Below are 19,538 nucleotides of genomic sequence, written 5' to 3'. Positions count from 1 at the left end.
AAGAACGTCCTATACTAACAATTTTACAAAAAAATATGTTTAATTAATGGATTTTTTTTTATAGAACAAAAATAAATTACATATTATTTAAAAGATATATATAAAACATCTTATCACCAAAAAGGAATACAGCTGGCATCATAAAATAAGTTTAATACTTCAAGGAGTACCTACTTTGGTAACGTCTCGCTTAAATAAAATTAGTTCTTAGAACAGTTTAAAATAAACTTGTAGAAAATAAATAGTCTAGACATTTGTTGAACAATCTCACTGTATATTGACCATTATTAAAATACATCTAAATGACAAACATCTGTGAAAGTTTATCACACGAAAATAGTATCTACTAATGTATGTTTGAGTAGGTGTACTTAAGTGCAAAAGCTCGTAAACGCTCACTGCAACTAACGAGGTCTTTTTATTTCAGTCCGTCAAGATAGTAAACATTACACCTTCAACAGCAACTTGTAAATTTGTAGTATTATTTCAGAATTTTTTTTGATAACTAATTGTGTTAAACTTTTACTTGCAGTAATTGTAAGTAAATTTTATTTATTGATTTTTATATACATACAGTTGAGTAAATACGGAGAGTTTTGATTTTATGTAATATGTAGGTAAGTATGTAACTTATTTATTCTACGATAATATGATATTACTTGAAATACACTTATATTTGGTTTGTTGCAAGTATTAACTACCAATTGGATAGTTTTTAGGTAATTATTTATTTGTATTCGATACATAAAATATCTTAATAAGAATTATTAACACACTGTTTTTTAGTGCCATGGGGAGTGTTTTTGCTATGAAACTTAATTTTTTTTTATTTGGTTATTTTTTACATTCATTGATAGTATCAATAGCGACGAAAATGAAAAAAAACACACAAAAATTAGATCACACGTATTATTCGTTGTCACTTGTAACACACGACTCTTGTAAGTTGTAACAGAGTTATCTCGATTAAAGCGCTATGTGGAATTTGATTATCATCGCTTCACTAAGAGATGAAAATTTAATTTAAAATGTGGCACGCGTCGGAGTTAAACTTCGAAAACAAAAATGGTTATTTATGATTTGAGCTGTTTTATATTAAAAAATTGTAGGAAATCTTTTATTAAAAAAAATACGATGTAATGTCATCTACTAATTATTGTATTTGGCCGTTTACATAAAATAACCCTGAATTGACAGACATTATCAGACGACAATGTAGATTTCACTCTCAAAATCAATAAATAAAATGTCAAAATGACAAAATGCGAAAATTATCAAAGGAAATACCAAAAACGGTTTTTCACAATGACTAGATTTACTGTTTACTTTTGAGGATGCAAAAAAATAATGAATGCGGCAGCTATTTCTACAACTGGTAAAATAAATTAAAGGATATTTTTTTTTGTAACACAATTTCATTTGTAAGCTAAAAAAACTTTATTGTAAGTATAATAAATACAGTGAATTATAATAAAAAAATTATGTTTATATTTATGTTCCAAATATTTCTAATTTAAATGTAACACTAACACTATGTTCACAAATATGGTATCAAAAACAAAGACAATAAAACGAATCATGTTTATTTAACATAATATTATTTTACCATACACTGCCTTGTTTTTTAAAATTAATACCTACTCATAATTTCCTCCGAAACCTTTAACCTTTCCACGGAACGAGATTGCGAATTACGATAATTGGACCAGCAGGCTTAGTACAAATCTCATTTTACATAAACACCGACAGTGTCAACGTTTTTCGTCAATAAATCATATTCTTAATGATTCGGTTTGGGTGAAAAGTAGTTTGCTAATAGGCAGAATTGGATTTATTACAATTATCACGTCTTTGAGACACAAGTGTCCAAGAACTATTAATTTCAGCTACAATAAAATAAAATAGTATTGTTCTACGAAAGCTGTTCTATAGGAAACGTAATTGCTTCAAACTAAATAGTTTTTAACAGACAATTGTATTGAATAAGATAGGGATACAAATCATAGTTTATTTCAAGAAAATTATACCTGTTTGATTCATATCGCCTATTCGTAGATACTGTGGTTGCATTATTTATACTACATATATATACCTGTAAATTGAAATGAAGTGATTTTGATGTAACGAAGTATAGATACCCACATTTTAAACAAAAAGAGATAACTTAAAACAAAAAGTGCACAAGTTTATTTAATTTTTATATTATAAATAAAACGATCTGATACCACTTACACATTTTAATCAAATATATATGGTATGTTAATCGCAGCAAATAGAGGACAAGTTTATGTGTCATTAATTATTAATGTTACAATAGATACTATTATGACTGTAACATTATAATAAGACAACCAGCAAGCATCTATACAGCAAACTATGTTATGTTTAAAAGTAGGTCAAAACTCCAATATACTTATTGAAACGATATACAATGAAACAAAATTGAATTATTGTATAAAATAAGGCAGTACCGGTTAACAAGACAACACAAGACAGTGATTTCTAAGCAGTATTTATTGTCTTTTTAAAAATACAGTCCACGCGTCGAGCGTTGCGGTATTTTTATGAATACAAACACCTGTATTACTGAACGGAGCCATTGACGTCATAGGGTTGGCGCGTGCGCTTTAGACTTCAAAAATCGCGTCACGTTGAGGGGGTAGGGATAAGACAGTAGTTCGCTATTTCACGTGACGGACGTATATAACATTTTGCTCATTACACTTCTAGAACGCGGGAAACTGGTGAGTTCATATAAAATTATAGTATACATTGAATTTTTGTTATTGAATTTTTCTCCTAGAACGTTATTCGTTGTTATACTAATTAGAAATTTTATTTCATCGCTTTCAAGGGGTTATGAAATTGCAATTTTATGTTTGAATTTCGAGATAAATTTGAAAAAGAATAATTAATATATATATTAAACTTTTATGTTTTGGGTTTTCTGATATTTTTATTTGAATTTAAAAAATATATGTACGTTTTAAACAATATTCAAGATTTTAACGATTTACATATTTTGTTTTAATTTGAAAATAAATAAATTATTATTTTTTAAATATTAGTCAAGTAGTTATATTTTTGCCAGTTCAAGACGTCGGAATGAGATCATAAATAGAAATTCCTTTGAAATTAAAGTATGTAGTAAAAAAAGAAAGAAAACATACAAAAATATATTTAAAAAAAATATTTAAATTAAATTAATTGAAAATGCATAGCCTTTTGAATTAGTCAAAAAAATATATGAAAAATCCGGCATACTTTAGGGCACAATTGTATTTCCAAAAGTTTTATTATTTGAATTTAGGAAATATACTAAAAATAACCGTATTATTTTATTACTTTTTTTTTGTATTTATTTTTCCGACGGCAATGGAGGATATGCAAGTTTAAAAGAAAAAATAGTACCTTTTGACTACTTTTACCGAAAGAAAGATAAATCAGTTTACTGGCTTTTGTTTTTTTAATGATAAAAGTCACAGAATTGTAGGGTTCTTAAAAAATTTTAGAATTTAAAAGCAAATTAAGGATTCAGTTACCTTGATTACCAAAACCAGAAATTCTTTCCGTCGGTATGTGAATAATTTTTTTTCCAGGAATAAGTTTCATACTGAGCGGAAATTAATAAGAAAAAAAACTCAAATCTGCTGCGCCATCTTAGTCAACATCTGTAAATACAAACGTTTAATCTCTAATATTTCGTCGTTCGTATAAGGCTTAAAGCCCTTTGAGGGCATCGCATCGGCATAAAATTATGAGAATTTTCAAGAAATGATTCGCAAAGAGGAAAATTTTTACAAATTTATTTTCAATTTGGAACTACCCTAAATATTTTTATATACCGATGTATCAGAACAACAGCTCAGTGACGAAATAGTTAAGTTAGAGTAGTACTAATATTCGGTGCGTTCATAAATTATTTAGTCTGTTATGAGCTAAATTGCCTACTCCAATTAAAGAGCCACCCATAAAAAAGATTCTTTTTCTACCGAATTCTTTAAATACAACTCAGACCGTCGCGTCGTTAGTCCCTTTTTATTATCACTTTATCTTCCGTTTTAACAATTACAAATTTGTTGATTGAATTTGTACTTCGATAAGAGTGATGAAGACTTAAATATTAATGGGGAATAAATTATCGTTATATAAAAAAACGCCATAATCCAAGACAGATTTTTTTACCGACAAAGACACAACACGTCAAAACAAAACTGTATGTGATAAAAAAACATTTTGGTCACGTTCTTTATACAAAGCTCTGAAAAATTATCAACTATTTTTTGTGACCATCAATTCTTAACTTTTTCATAATCAGTCACATAAAGTTAAAGTTTTTTTTACTCCTCTAAAGTTAGGAAATTGAAATGTCAAGACCAGGGAAATATATCTATTAATGTAATAGTTTTCCAGCAAAAGTTATCTTTGGACAAGGGGATAATACCAATTTTTGAATGTTAGAATGTTAGAAAATATTATAACTTTAGAATGAAGGAAAATGGTTAGTGATTGATTCTTCTATATATTTTTAAAACAACTAACCTAACTAGCTATCTTAAAATTTTGAAGATGTCCATTTTGACTTCATTTTTCTACAATAAAACTTCTTACTTCTGTATTTTGAGAATTGATATTATATTCTGTTCTTCTTCTTGGAACTTGGAACTTCTTGGAAACATATGGAAGCTACAGCTATATAAATAGCTATAAAAATTAATCTTCCTTCTTTCCTCGTTCACATCTTTCTTCTTCTTGATAATATTTATGAATACGGTGCGTTTGACTAATTTTGAGTACTTTTATTGTTCTGTACAGCTCTTCCTTTCTTTAAATTTTTTGTTAAATCTAACGTGACGCTTTCAAATCAAATTTAGCTATGTGTATCGATAAGAAAATTAAAATTGTATAAGATCTTATTCAAACCTATGAACTTACAAGTGCATGCCGTTTGATTAGCTTCGTATAAAAACTGAAGTGCTCTTCGCAGAAAATATTTGTTCCCTGTTCAATCGAAGCTGACTCCGGCAAATAAAACTAGCAGTGATCAAATCAAGCTCTGTGTTTGAAAAATACACTTCAAAATTTAATCCATTTGGACATAATGAAGCTCGGCTATATGAAGATACAGGAATGAATTCAAATCAAATCCCTTTTCATCAGTTTTTTGTCAACATAGTACAACAAGAATTTTCTCTTATTTATGTAATTCTACTACTGCGAAAATTTTATTCTAGTAGCGGATCCAGTTTTGTTTGAATATAAAATGACAATGAAATAAAAAAGTAATTTATGAATAGTAATTAAGGTTAAGAAAGGGATTGAACCGCGGGGTATTTAAAAGGGAATTAGGGATTGGTATTAATTTGTTAATTGAAAGACGTTTAGTCCTTGTCAGTTGAGTACTTTTTTTGTCTTTGAAGGGCTATCAGGAATGGCAGACGGTGCTATGAGTTTTTTATAAGGAAAATGGTGATATAGCAGAGTTGGGTTACACTCACGCGTTTCAGGTAATGTCGTGCAACACATTTAACAGTCTATACATATAAAGGTTGCGGTTAATTTAATAACTCGGTTTAGTTTAGCGTACATTGTCGAAAATGACGTACTTAAGTTTTATCGCTATTCGAAAGAAACATGATAGCAATGGCAATATTCTTTGTGCGTGTATTTGTTTATTTTAAATGTTTTTTTTTATACTTCTAAATAAAAAGGAAAAAAGGGTCACAGGTTATTTAATTTACATTATTTTTTGAAGAGTTCGATTAAAATTTATTAGATAAACGAGAAATCAAGAATCATTGGATGGGCAACGAACAAGTAAAGCCCTCGTAATGCGTTCGTCTATAGAATGCAGGAATAGAATACAACAATAATAAGCTATTATTTAAATAGGTAGAGCCGCGTTCAAGAGGCAGCATGTAGAAAGTTATATCAAAGACGATACTGCACTGTTACGTCAAGTCTAAATAGCTGTTTGAAATGTTAGCTAGCAGGATAAACAATCTTATTGTATAATTATATACAATAACAGCTTGGCAGGAAACTTGGCATTCAGTAATAAAATTTTTTATAGTATGTAAAGAATATTCGAAATTCTTGAGCTTCAGATCATTTTGTTAATGGAATGATAACATCGTTGTCGATGAATTTTTTGACAGTTTCTATAACACTCGAGATCTATTTTTGTTTAAAATTTAAATGCCAAAGCTTTTTTTATTTTAAGTATTATTAAATTTTACAAACGAAAAGTTATGTTATTTTAGTTAATGTTTGGAAATTTTAACTTTGTGATCTGTCTGCTGTGGGCTGTGGCACAATTTAAGGGACACATTAAAATTTACGTTAAAATCTAGTTTTACTTTGTAACTAGTAGATGACCAATTTCGTAATATTTAAAATCCGTCATGATGTATTTACTGACAACATCAAGATCAATCAATTTCACGTATAATAATATTATAAAACCCCTTAAATCAAATGCGGGCTCGTGAATGAAAAACTGAGGGATAAGGAATTTAGTAATATTGACTTATTCTATTATCAGGTAAATACAGCTTTATTTTTTTTTAACAAAATTATACTTAGTGACTTCGAATTTCAATTATTTAAAGCTATTATAACATCATATTTGATACTTAATTTTTTTTTTATTAAAATAGATGTAATTACTTAGAAAAAAATATTTCAATGCTGAATTTTTTTTTGTAATATCACCTTGTCAATATCTTGATTCGCAATAATGAATATTTGATACCAATTTTGAAATAGTCCTTTAAGACGAGACGTCATCAGTAACGATTCCATTTTATCGACTCACACATCCTTTGACATGAAATTCTCTGGTGTATACGCCTTTTCAAACAATACCAATGGAATTTCTAATCCCCAAGAACAAAATGTATATTCCCATTTGTATTTGAATATCTGCAGATTTAAATAAAACAGCTTTTTGGGCCTAAGGGATACATTCGTAGGAATTACAAGTGAATACTTAAGTCAATTGTATAATTTATACTTTATATTATCAATGATATTATTACGTTTTTTCGAATTAAACACATAAGCTGAGGAAATTTCAATAGCCATCAACTAAACTCAAATCAACTCTTCATCTTTTTATATTTCCTAATAATTTAATGTACTGAGTCTTATTCAAGATAATTCAAGTAAAACGTATGTATGTGACTTAAGATAAAGTAAACGTGTTATATATATACGAATACAATAGAATTCAATCTCAATCCAGTGGCACTCTTGATGTTACATAATGCTTCATCCTTGGAGTTAAGACAACAACGCCCGACTCATATTGCTATTTCATTACAATGTAGGTTTAAAAATAAGAGAGAGTTTTATATAAGACCTTCTTTGTTATTTTATTTTCTTTTTATTCAACAGCCTTAAGAGGCAAATATGTTTAATTTGTAATGATAACAATCACAGTAAAATATAATGATAATTGACTTTCATGAGTACACATTTAATGAAAACGAATTTTTTATGATATATGCATATTATGAGACCTTCGTATGGCTATATTTGATGTCGTATCAATCTAATATTATTGCGTAGTAAATCCTAAAAACAGTTTTATTCCCAGTAAAACGTACATTAAATAAATTTCCTTCGACTTACATGAAATTAAAACTGCTTGTCCTATTTTATCCTTTTAGACCGTTTATTACGAAATCGTTTTTAAATTTTAAAATTATTTCCTTTTTTAGGGCGTAAAGTTTTTTTAAATATTCATATCGACCTTAGGTATATTTTAATATGTCAATGTACAGAAACGAAAAAAAAGAGTGTGTAAAAGGTAATTATTTTACTTACAAAATTAATACATTCGATTACACGTTGATATTGGCACAATATTTCACAAATCCAATGTGAATAATGCCATATCCATAGACAGTCTCATCACATCGATATCAATGTAAATATTCAATTTGTTAAAATGATTAGCAAATGAACTAGTGTTTAAATTTAGCTCGTATTGTTAGTCAGTAGTACAGTAATTAATGTATAACATATGTACACATAAACATATATGTATAGTAGTACATTTTTAATATTGCTGTTGTTTAAACAAAAAATCATCCTAAATACAAATGTTTAAAAAAAAATTCCTATACTTTTCAAATTGAATTTTGTTGCCGTGACAATATCTTCATCGAAAAAGTTATAGCTAGAGATCTAAAACAACTTGCATAAAACAATATCCCACTCGTATAAAAAAAAAATCTTGACGAACGAGCCCTGAAAAAAAATCTACGGATGACAGAGTAATAATAAGTTATTGTATGTTTAGTCAGAATTTGTATCGTCACTGCATATGAAGTTTTGGCCATTTATCATTTAATGATCTCTTATGCTACATTATGAAGTTTTTTATATGAAAAACTGTCAATGCTACGTACATATGTAGCGTGGCGAATGACGATGCCAACTCGGACTAAGCATGCAGGTTGTAATATTTTTTTATATCTAACAAACCCTCGTAGGAATATATCCATTTATCAAACACGAAATACAAAACCAGCTTTGGTGTTTTAAAATCGTCTTGTGGTAACCAGAGTATAAAAATATTCATTCTATTCAAAGGAAACAAATCATAACCCAGATTTATACGTTAATTTCATTTTCTGTTGTATCTATGTATCAAACATGAAGTGTGCGACAGTTTGTTGGTATTGTAGGTGTTTAGAACTGCATAGATTGTAAATAAAATTGGTATTCATACCTGAAACTATTACTTCTTTTGCCAATATTAAAAAGGAATTGATTTGAAGGGTTGAAACCGGTGGCAACAAGTAGTGATAAATCTTCTTAAAAAAATTGTGTAATTTGGAAATATTCGAACATTGACTGCAATGTACTTTTTCCTGAGAAAATTGATAATTTTCATAACATTTTCTATGAAAAATAATAATTACAGCTGTTACAAACAATTAGTGACATGTAATGCAGAGGTCGGTGAAAAAAAATTGTGTTTTATATTCAAAGAATATGTTATTTTGTTCATGTGTCGTAACATATAAAGTAAAAATTAATATAACTGGTTTGTTTCTGATTAGAAAATAGTATGTATAGTGGCTCAGATATCAAAAAAGCAAGTTTCACGTTTCTGTTAATTTTGTTTGAAACAATGATTGAAATACATACTATTAATTTACTAATATAACGTTCTGAGAAGTTTTTATATGTTTAAGGATCTTATATGATATTTATCGTTTTATTTTTTTTACAGTAAAATAAAAACAGATAAGTTCATAAATATAATAGCAACAATCAATGTATGCTTTTTATGTATATTAATTATATTTTTTCTATATTAGACATATATTATGATAGATATTTATTAAAAGTGAGCCAAAACTATTTTAACTTGTTATTTTTTATACTCTGATAAAATATAAATATAAATATTATAATTATATATATTTTGTTATATAAAATCTATGGTATTTTTTTAACGGTTTGATGTATCTGTCATCGGGAAGAAATCTTGGAATATTTTGCCAATGTCAACGTTTGTATACACTTTTAAGTTCTGCAAATAATCTGACAGATTAAAAATTATAACACTTATCAAAGCTATTGACAGTAAATATATTAATATTCTAAGTTACTAACAAAATCTTCGTATTTTATGGTTATGGGTGTGAGTAAAAATCTAACGGGATTCCTAAATACCATAACGTGATTATTCCATTAGACATCCTTCGTGATTTCTTAACACAGTATTAAAAAATAGATTATAATTTGTTACGATAAAGAAAACGGTTGACTTTGACAAAATATTAAACAAATTCAATATAATTTAATTAAAAAAACCTTTTACTGTCTATAAAAAAATATAGGTTGAAGAGAAATTTAATAATTTGCGACAGCAAATCTTATATAAGTATAAAAGTCCATGAATATAACAATTTGTAAGACGAAAAAGGCAATTTTCTAGTGATATTGGATGGGAATTTTACGATTTGAGGATAAAGGAAATCAATTCGTCGTCAGTGGAGCAAGTCTGTCTATACTCTATAGCTATGTAGAGACGATACGTATACATTGACGCGGGTACATTAATCTTCTTTTATAGTGGATTTCATATTTTATGCAGGACATTACATGTGGGGTGTGCGTAGGCCGGTTTTGTGTGAGAATCAATCAAAGGACGTGATATTCTTGATTAAATTATTGAATGACTGGTTTATATATAAACATTGTTACTTATATATATATTATCAAACTTTACAGTTTATGTACACTTATGCTTCTGTTTTTAGTTTTTACATTCCTATTAAAAACATTACATATATATAGATATATAGTTATTGAACGGTAAACCATTCTAAATTAAAAAAGTAAACACCAAGTTTTTTTTGTATCACTCAGAAAGAGGTAGCTCGTTTTTCCCTCAAGGAATTTTGTTATTCACAAAGGAGATTCTATTTTTATATAGGATGTTCTCTATTTCACGGTGACCTGACTTCACTTTACTTCAATATGCCATAAAATAAATTTTTACAGAATGATGCTTTATAATTTTATATAACAAAAAAAAATAATATTTCGAATTTAATATTTTTTTATCAAACAATAAAATGCATATCTTATCTTGGAATACAATTATAATGGAATGGAGTTTATTCAGTGTTATCCCTTTGAGAAAGCCGTTTTATTTTATCATATTATAAGCTGTCCAAGAAAAGGTCATGTTCTTAAGAGGTAATTTATTTTTTCGTCGTCTAACTCGACTCTGAATTATTGTTATCTGTATAATTTGATCTTTACTGGAGACACAATAATGTGATTTGATTATAAGGCTTTTAAGTGCGGGAATGCTAAATGCTCAATACTCGTTTCAATCTAGAAATGGAGGAATGAATGGATGAATGAGTGAATGAATATCTGTGAAGCAAATTACTTTGAGATTAAATTCGCAATTTGATTCTAGCCACCGCTGCAATCTAGATTTTAATTGATAGACCACATACATTTCTATACTTAGCAAATCTATTAAAACAACTGTAATCCTTGTCAATCTCAAAAGGTGATTGACGTTCACAGTGTTTAGTTATCCGTTGGTTATTTTACATACATATTTTCTATCTTTACATCATTAAAACCACACGTTTATTTAAACACAAAACTCTTACACATCATTTCTAATAAAAATAAAACATTAAAATAAATATTCTATTAGACGATTGAAATTGGAAGCGTTCATAAAATTCGTCTGAATAATGTTGATGTTGAAATTTACATATAATGAATAGATTCATTGATATAAGAAATATATAATAAGGTATCAATAAAACATGTAGCTATTGTTGAAAGGGACGAGAGGGCGAAGTGAACTGGGTCACTGGAACACAGCATCGAGTGATTCTGAATGTGGAACACGTTTTTGGACGTAATGCAACTTGTTGATTCTATCTGTGTTTCAGTAACATGTAATTATATTAACAATTTTTGTTCTTGTCCCAAAAATACTAATTAGATATTAGAAGTATAAACTATCTTAAAGTTGGATTATAACAGATTATTTTTCATGTAAACCTAGCAATTTTATAAATGCGAAAATTGTGATGATGTAAGGATGTTTGTTGCCCGTTCACGCAAGAACTAATTTAAGGATATTGATAAAATTTTACAGTTATGTAGGTTGGATATCCGAATAAGACATAGGATACGATTTATGACAACATGCAATAGAGTTACTGTAGGATTATTTGAATTCTAATTTTGTGTTCTGCTTGATTACGATAACTATGTATGTATTAACACACTTTATACTTTTCTCTCTGAATCCAATTCCAAGGTCCACGAAAGAAATCACAGACGATAACTAGACTGTATATATTTTAAGGCTATCATATCATAGTAATGTTTATGTATTAAATGTATTGAGTGTTAATGACAACGCATTGCATTTATAGGTCTTTCAAATCCGCGAGCCTGTATGGATTTTCCTTGAAGTTGTACAAATTCAATTTGTATTACTTAGTTAGTGTACTAGTTTGAAAATGTTGCTATGGGATTTCAAGTTGAGTCGTTCATTATATATATTTTCTTATTTTATTAATCAATTATGTGACAAATTGTTATTGTTATTTATCGTTTTGAGAAACGATAACTTTCATTATTAATCTTGTTTCCTTTTAAAATTTTAGTTATTTGCTAACTTACGCCAACTTCTTAAACAGCCATAATTCCATATTTTCTTCTTAGAACAATATTAAAAAAAGATTAGGAGCTTCATGAAGAATAATATTTTAAGTAACATAAATCAAAATATTTTTTATATATAAACAACAATCCATCTAAGTGATTTTAATAATTAATTAGGAAATCGAATTCCAGTGATACAAAATTTAAATATAAAAGGTGACCAAAAATTTCTATCATATTATTATATATAGTCCGCATCATTTATGTTCGTATCCTGTTTTTCAGATCCTTGTATGATGAAGCTGTCACTGAGGTTGGCTGTTTTAACGATCGGCTTTGTCACCGTCATAGCGGCTCCTGTTGCTGATAACGGTAAGTCACTTACATTTAAACTTGACTGAGTCGAGATATATTGAGACATTACTCTTCCTATAAGACCCTTCTATATAGGTTTTATTTAATATTAACTTACTTAGAATAGATGAAGGTTGAATTTTAAGTATATTTATCATACAACATAATCTAATAATACGTTTAGTTATACGCAGTTGTTGAATTGTCAGAATTCACAATGCATTTTCTAGCATAACAATTTGTATCAGAGCTATTTCTTACGTCTTCATTTTATATTGAAGATTCATAAATTCCACCTGCGTTCTGCATTTCATGTTTAAAATTACATAACTTGGAAATACATTTTTAAAATTATTTTTATTATGCTGTGAATAATTTTAAATTTAGTCCGTCCAATGTTACACACATATCTGAATTTCAGAACGATCATCTAAATAAATTGTGGCACATAATATCTTTGTACTTTTAAATAAAGAATATTTGTAACAAAATTAATAATATATATATATACCCTCATGAGTACTAAGAGTTTCAGTTTTGGAGAGCGAATATAAGAGTAGTTTTAAGTTAAAATTTTTAATGTATTATTTAATCGGTTATAATGTCTAGTAACATACCCATAACCGTTTGAACCGTTTTTAAGTAAACCTAACATGACCTGGAAGTTACGTAATCCGCTTTTAGGTTAAGACCCATTTTATTTGCAGCTTCATATCTGGGTTAACACATTACTGTGTTGCGTAACGGATTACGTACATTTTAAAGATTTTTTACATTCTCCCTGCTCTTGACACTGAAATTGCGTTGTGAACACGACTCGCGTGATATTGCGTAGTTTGTGAAGGCACTAAAGGTTATCATGGAGACATATATTATAATATAATGTAGTCGAAATTCATGGCTCTAATCATAATTAGGAATGACAATCAAGAAACAAGTGATGTTATTAAACAAATAATAAATGTATTTTTTATGTACTTTAAATTCATAATATATAAAAAATAGATTTTTAACTTAAAAAAATGAATGAAATATTCAGTAATATGTGTATGTGATAGCTGAAGATTTTTTTTTTCTTAAACATTTTTCTAGTATACGTATACTGATTTTTACATCCGTGTATATTTTAAAATTTCTAAATAAATAGCTAAACTTTCTAAGAGTATTTTGATACCACTGACAACAACGTGAAGGAAAACATCTTGAACCTCGAATTATAATTGTAAATGATAAGTTTGAAATTGCTAATCCGACTTGAGCAACCGTGGTGATTAATGGTCAAACCTTCTCCATGTGAAAAGAGGCCTTTAGAGGATAGGCTGATGAAAATGAAACAGCTTTATTTTATTTGCAAATTATTATTATTTATTTTGGACATATCTATTAAAAATCATATGACACTTGATTCACATGCTCGAGATAAAGATGCATTAAACTGATACATATATACAAAAAATAATGATTAGTTATTTAAAGAAACACAATTCCTATAATATTTATTTAAAATATACCTAAAGCTGTTACTATTGCAGTATGTCTTTGTGGTACTCATGTCGAACATTAATGCGTTGCTTTTTGTGTAAATATCAAACTTTTGGATTAAGTAAATTCAATGTCCATTAAATTTGTGGTATAAATTGTGAATGAACTATCAATTTCCGCATCTGAAGTCACATTTAACGTTATTATTTGTTAATGAATCAACTGGAAGACATAATTTATTAATTTTACGAAGAAACTCGTTTAACTTTACGAAGTAGTATCAGTATGTATAGTTTCAGTTTTCATCGTCATACTACGTACGAAGAATTGCCAGTTACTTGGTCTTACGTTACTTTAATGTCCGAAGGTTTACGACTAAAAATCTTTATACAAGTTTATATGTGAAAGATAGTCGTGTAATTTACACTATTTATAAGTCTAGAAGTGTTGCCGTACAGCTTGGCTGAATGTTGGTGAGGAGCTAGCTTTGAGCCATAGCCATATCGGACATAGGATACGTTTCATCCCTTTCAATGGAAGAGTAAAAAAAAAAAATACTTATAAAATTAAAAATATGGTTATCAAGGGCCAATGAGACAAAGTCGTGGGCAACGTTTTTGTAAAACACGTTCTGCTTTTTCGTCTTCGATTTTTTTGTAAAATTATCACATAATTATATTATATGTTTATAAAATTACAACAATTAGTTTTTATAAGTTCGTAATTTAGTAAATACGTAGATATTTCGTTCTTTATTTTTATATTGTACTGAACTGGAACTGACATTAAATGTTCCCTATTTTTTTCTGTCACAGAAATAGTTTGACTTGTATTTGACAATAGTTATACAGAAAACAAAACCAATTTTCATTAACAATAATTAGACTTATCAGTGTGTTAGATGATTCAAAGAGATTGGTTCAGTGTAAATCGTTTTAATGAATGCTGCCGGCCTGGTCAGTTATCGCTGAAGCATATTTTTTTGCGCAAAAAGTAATAAGAGCGCCATTCATAGTGAGGACAAAGGACTCAGGCTGGCTTTTGTTGGCCATGAATAGCTCTCGGCTATCGTCTGAGGAAATAGAAAGAGGTAGGAAAATTATTACTAAGGCTTTATGTATTATATATTCATATGTCTGCTAATTTAAAGCCATTAAAAGATCGCAAATTGTTTAAATAATATGAAGGTTTATATAAAAGATCCTATATTCATTTTGCATATCTGTATATCATGATATATTATTATTGGTTTAAGTCCATAAATAATGACTTAAAATTGTTTATCATAGTACTGAATTATAAATAAGATTAAAAATGTTATCTCGAGTTATACACAACATAATGTATTGATAAAATACCAATGTTTTCACATTTTTATGTTCAAAAAGGGCAGGTTTATATACAGTTTTGTAAGGAATTTCTATTGTGTAGATTTGACACCGAATATATCGTCTTTCAATAACACTCAATGGTTGTGTCGCTTGGCAAATACTGCCTGTTTTTACTACGTTTATCGAGATTTTTCGAATCTTATATTATAAAATATATATATTTTTTAACTAACTAGTAGATATTCTAAGTTTAGTAACAGACGCACACAGCGTGTCTAGGCGGTTTACATTTCATTGATTCTTTACGCCTCATCAACTCCTTGTAAAGGTTGCTACAGCACTTAAAGACATTTAACGTCATATTTTTTACTTAAAAAATGAAAATTGAATTAATGTCTTTTATAGTTTTACATATAACAACATTTTCGTATGCCGTAGCATTTATGTAGCCGTGAGTGTTATTGTTCTACGAGCTATCGTAGTCTTCGTAGAGGTTCGTAGACACAATACATTATTGAAGCGTTTCATATTAATTAGTGTTTCATGAATATTAAAGCGAGACAATATCTTAAAATATAATTAATTTTAACAGAATTTTCTAAAATAATAATTTATGTGGTTTTTTCATGAATAAAATATATTTAATTTTTCAAATTTGTATAGTGACTTACTGTCGTGATTATAATATTGTTTAATTAAAATTTTCATCTGACCCAGTTACATTTAAGCGGTCGTAACGAGAATACTTCAAAGTACTTTAATTGTTTTCAGCGAAACAATTACACTAAAATATTTTTAAAATATAAACATTTCAACTGTAATTAAGATTGTAAACATTTTGTCATTTACTTAATGGCTTGTTTTCTGGCAACAGAAATGTATATCGTATTGTTTTATGAAAGATATTTAGTTGCATTCTATTTCTTTTGTATTTTTTTTTATATCTTTTCTTGTCTTTACATTATAGTTATGTTTTGTATCTCAGACTGGTACGTTTCCATTGTTCATTCGCAATTTTTTTCTTAATTTAAATGAAAAATAGTTTTGTTTCGACGAATATATCTTCCACTGTGTCTTCTAAATCTTCAAAGAAAGGTATCAATTAATATCGTGTAAGGGAACAAATCAAATTTATATTTGTGGTATGGAAATTATTTTTTATTTGCCATATTTAACTTCAACATTATTATGTGTTATAGTTTTGTTTTACTTTTTTAATAGTTAATATGTTTTTTTTATAAAAAGGAAACGATGGCAGATATATTAAACTAAAACGCGTGTTGTATAAAATGAAATAAATTAAGGTAGTGTTACTTTAAATCAGAAAAATAAGAGTTATTGTATTGAAGGATAACTTTTTTTTTCTCTTATAATATTTCTATCATTTCTTATAGCATTTGTAAATTACTGGATGTCGCTGTACAACCTTAACGCCTACGTGACCCGAATAATGCAATGTTGCTATGAAAATTGTGACACAGAATAATGAATATTCATGACGCAATTATAACGAAATACATGAAAAACCTATTTGAATATGTTAAACAGCACAGATGAAATATTGCGGTGAAAATATTTTATTATATCAAGTGAAAATGGTGCTATGAAAAATTTTTAATGACCTTAATATTATGAAATAAAACCAGTGATGATACGAAATGTATATACGATGATGGATTATGTATGAAAAAAATTACATATGTTGTATAGGATTGATAAAAATTAAATCCCCTTTGGGTGATTTAAATTTTATTTTCTTTGGGGGATTTAAATTTTATTTTCTTTGGGGGATTTAAATTTCATCCGTTTGTGCCGTTTTCAAATTTGGTTATAAAAATTATATATAGAAAGAAAGTTTTAAGATTATATATAAATGTATTTTCAAAAATAATTATATACCAAAGTCGTGAACAAACAAGAACGACAGTGAAGTAATCTTAATACCGTGTTAAATGTTACACATTAAATAAATTTAATAAATCTTTTCAAAAAATCAAGCTTTTATTCGGATGCTTGGATTTTAAATAAAATATTTATAACCCTCTAAACTTCCACTATCTTCATATTTATCAAGATATAATATTATAAATTCGAAACTGTCTGAGGATGGATGAACGTATTGATGTTTGTTGTCTTGTTACGCAAGAACTACTTAACTCATTTTGATGAAACTTTAACAGTTAAATTGAGACATAGTCAATAATTTATCTTATAATTCTGATATTTTGAGCTTATTTCGTATTCCATGAGGACGAAGTCGTAGGCAAAAATCATTATGATATAACATATATGTGACGGTTATTAAATATGGGATCAAACGATTTTTTCAGCCAAAGAAATTATTTATAATATTTTGTACTTTAAAAACATGTTGCGGGCTAAAGTCTTTATTGATATGTCGGCTAAAAATATATTTTTATGAAGTGGGTTTTTACGCTAAATTTTTCTTTATCAAACCTATTTGATCGCATTTCTTTTCAGAAAAGTTAAAAATAAAAATGTTCTCACTGAAAATGAATGTCATGTCTTCAAAAAATGATTTTAAAGAATGAATTTTTTTTTGCTTATAACATTAATTTTTATATAATTAATATATATTTTTAGTTTTTTTGCTTGAAAACTCTTACTTTGCTAAACCTTCAAACAAATATAATGAACATAAAATGTAACGTACACTAAGAAAGCGGATTTAAGCTGAAAAAAAAACGACTTGTTAATGTTCTTAGAGAGAATTTGTTACTTATAATCCAAAACATCTCGGAGTGTTTCAGTCTCGATAAAAAGTAATCTTGTGTGTTTTTCTTGTAATCCGCTTAGTTTTGCTATAAAGCTTTAGCAGCTTCACGTTATTTAAACCTTAAGACCGATCCACTGAAATAAAATCGCAGACTAAAATATAGCAGAATACACTCGTCTATTTCTACAGCGATTCTCGTTACACATTTGGCTTAAATGGCAACCCCTGCGAGGAATCGTCTGACAATGAGTTATAAAACTTCTAATATATCGACCGCTTGACTACAATGGCACTTAGAACGGAAATCCTTTAGTCTCTCTCTATAAGTATGCTTCACTTCTGTACCGCATTATTATAGAATGTTCTAGATCGATCTATATCGACACATAGTAAAGTCATGCTTATTTCTTTTACTTGTTTTATCTGGTTTCTTAAAAACAGTTTCTTATTATAATGAGATCTAAGATTTTCGCGAGTATTCATTTAAATGAAACTAGTATTATTCGGATTTACTACGCGGATTTTATTATTTAAAAACTACATAATCCCGACGTTTCGGTTACTTTGCAGCAACCGTGATCACGGTTTTTTAATAATAAAATCCGCGTAGTAAATCCGAATAATACTAGTTTCATTTACAGTTTCTTATTTTTAGTAGAAAGTATCCAATGTATGCTTTTAATTTTTCTTTCTTTTATAATTTTAACGTTTGTGCTAAATTTTTAAAATGATTTTCTACGTTGTTAATTCGTGACTTTGTAAGAAATTAATAATATTATGCTTAATTATTATATAGGATTTTTAAGTAAATTTAATATAGAATCAAATATTACCCAAGAATTTTGGAAGAGCGGTCGTTTTAATGATATCATTAACGATAACTTTTATAAGGAACACTAAGTATTGTTCTTCGGGATCTTGTGGGATTCAAAAGAATTTATATTTAAATATTTTTTTCGCAGAAGAATGCGAGTAATGACCAAGTATTTTTTTAACATTAATACATACTCTATTCAAATATAATATCAAAATAATAAAATCATAGATGTCTACCATATGGACTTTTAATAAATCTTCTAAGTCTTATTTCTAAGTTGTACCTATACAGTGATATGAGTTACACTAATTTTATTCGTCTATGTAAAAATATATATTGTTATACACACAAAGAATATTATTCTAAGAATAACACAAGATGAATCTTAAGAAGAAAAGATATCGTTTGTTTTAAGGTAACAAGTACTACTACATATCTGTATCAGTATTCCAATATAAGTGAAAAAAACATTCTTGTTAGAAACATACGTCACACATGGTGTGATAAACGATCAAGAACTGCAAGAAAATTTGCAATAAATATCCATACATAAGTTGTTAAACTATTTAAGTGGAAAGTATTAGCAATATTATTGCAATAACATTACAAAACAGTACAAATAAAAGGGTTGACGTTAAATTTATTT

The 19,538-nt window shown here is 27.8% G+C and overlaps 1 protein-coding gene across 3 annotated transcripts in view; it reads left to right on the top strand.

The window, feature by feature from the left end:
- Window positions 1-2,666: 2,666 nt before the first annotated feature.
- LOC116766774 (uncharacterized) overlaps window positions 2,667-19,538 on the top strand; it is a 32,691-nt gene continuing 15,819 nt past the window's right edge. For all 3 annotated transcript variants that reach the window (XM_032656865.2, XM_061521618.1, XM_032656864.2), the window contains exons 1-2: window positions 2,667-2,744; window positions 12,457-12,543. In XM_032656865.2, coding sequence (XP_032512756.2) covers window positions 12,465-12,543 — 79 coding nt within the window. In that variant the 5' untranslated portion in view covers window positions 2,667-2,744; window positions 12,457-12,464. The remainder of the gene's footprint in view (window positions 2,745-12,456; window positions 12,544-19,538) is intronic.

The sequence above is a fragment of the Danaus plexippus genome, chromosome 10 (genome assembly GCF_018135715.1).
Source record: "Danaus plexippus chromosome 10, MEX_DaPlex, whole genome shotgun sequence".
NCBI lineage: Eukaryota > Metazoa > Arthropoda > Insecta > Lepidoptera > Nymphalidae > Danaus > Danaus plexippus.
The sequence above is the reverse complement of the archived record's forward strand: the minus strand, read 5'-3'. Positions and strand labels throughout refer to the sequence as shown.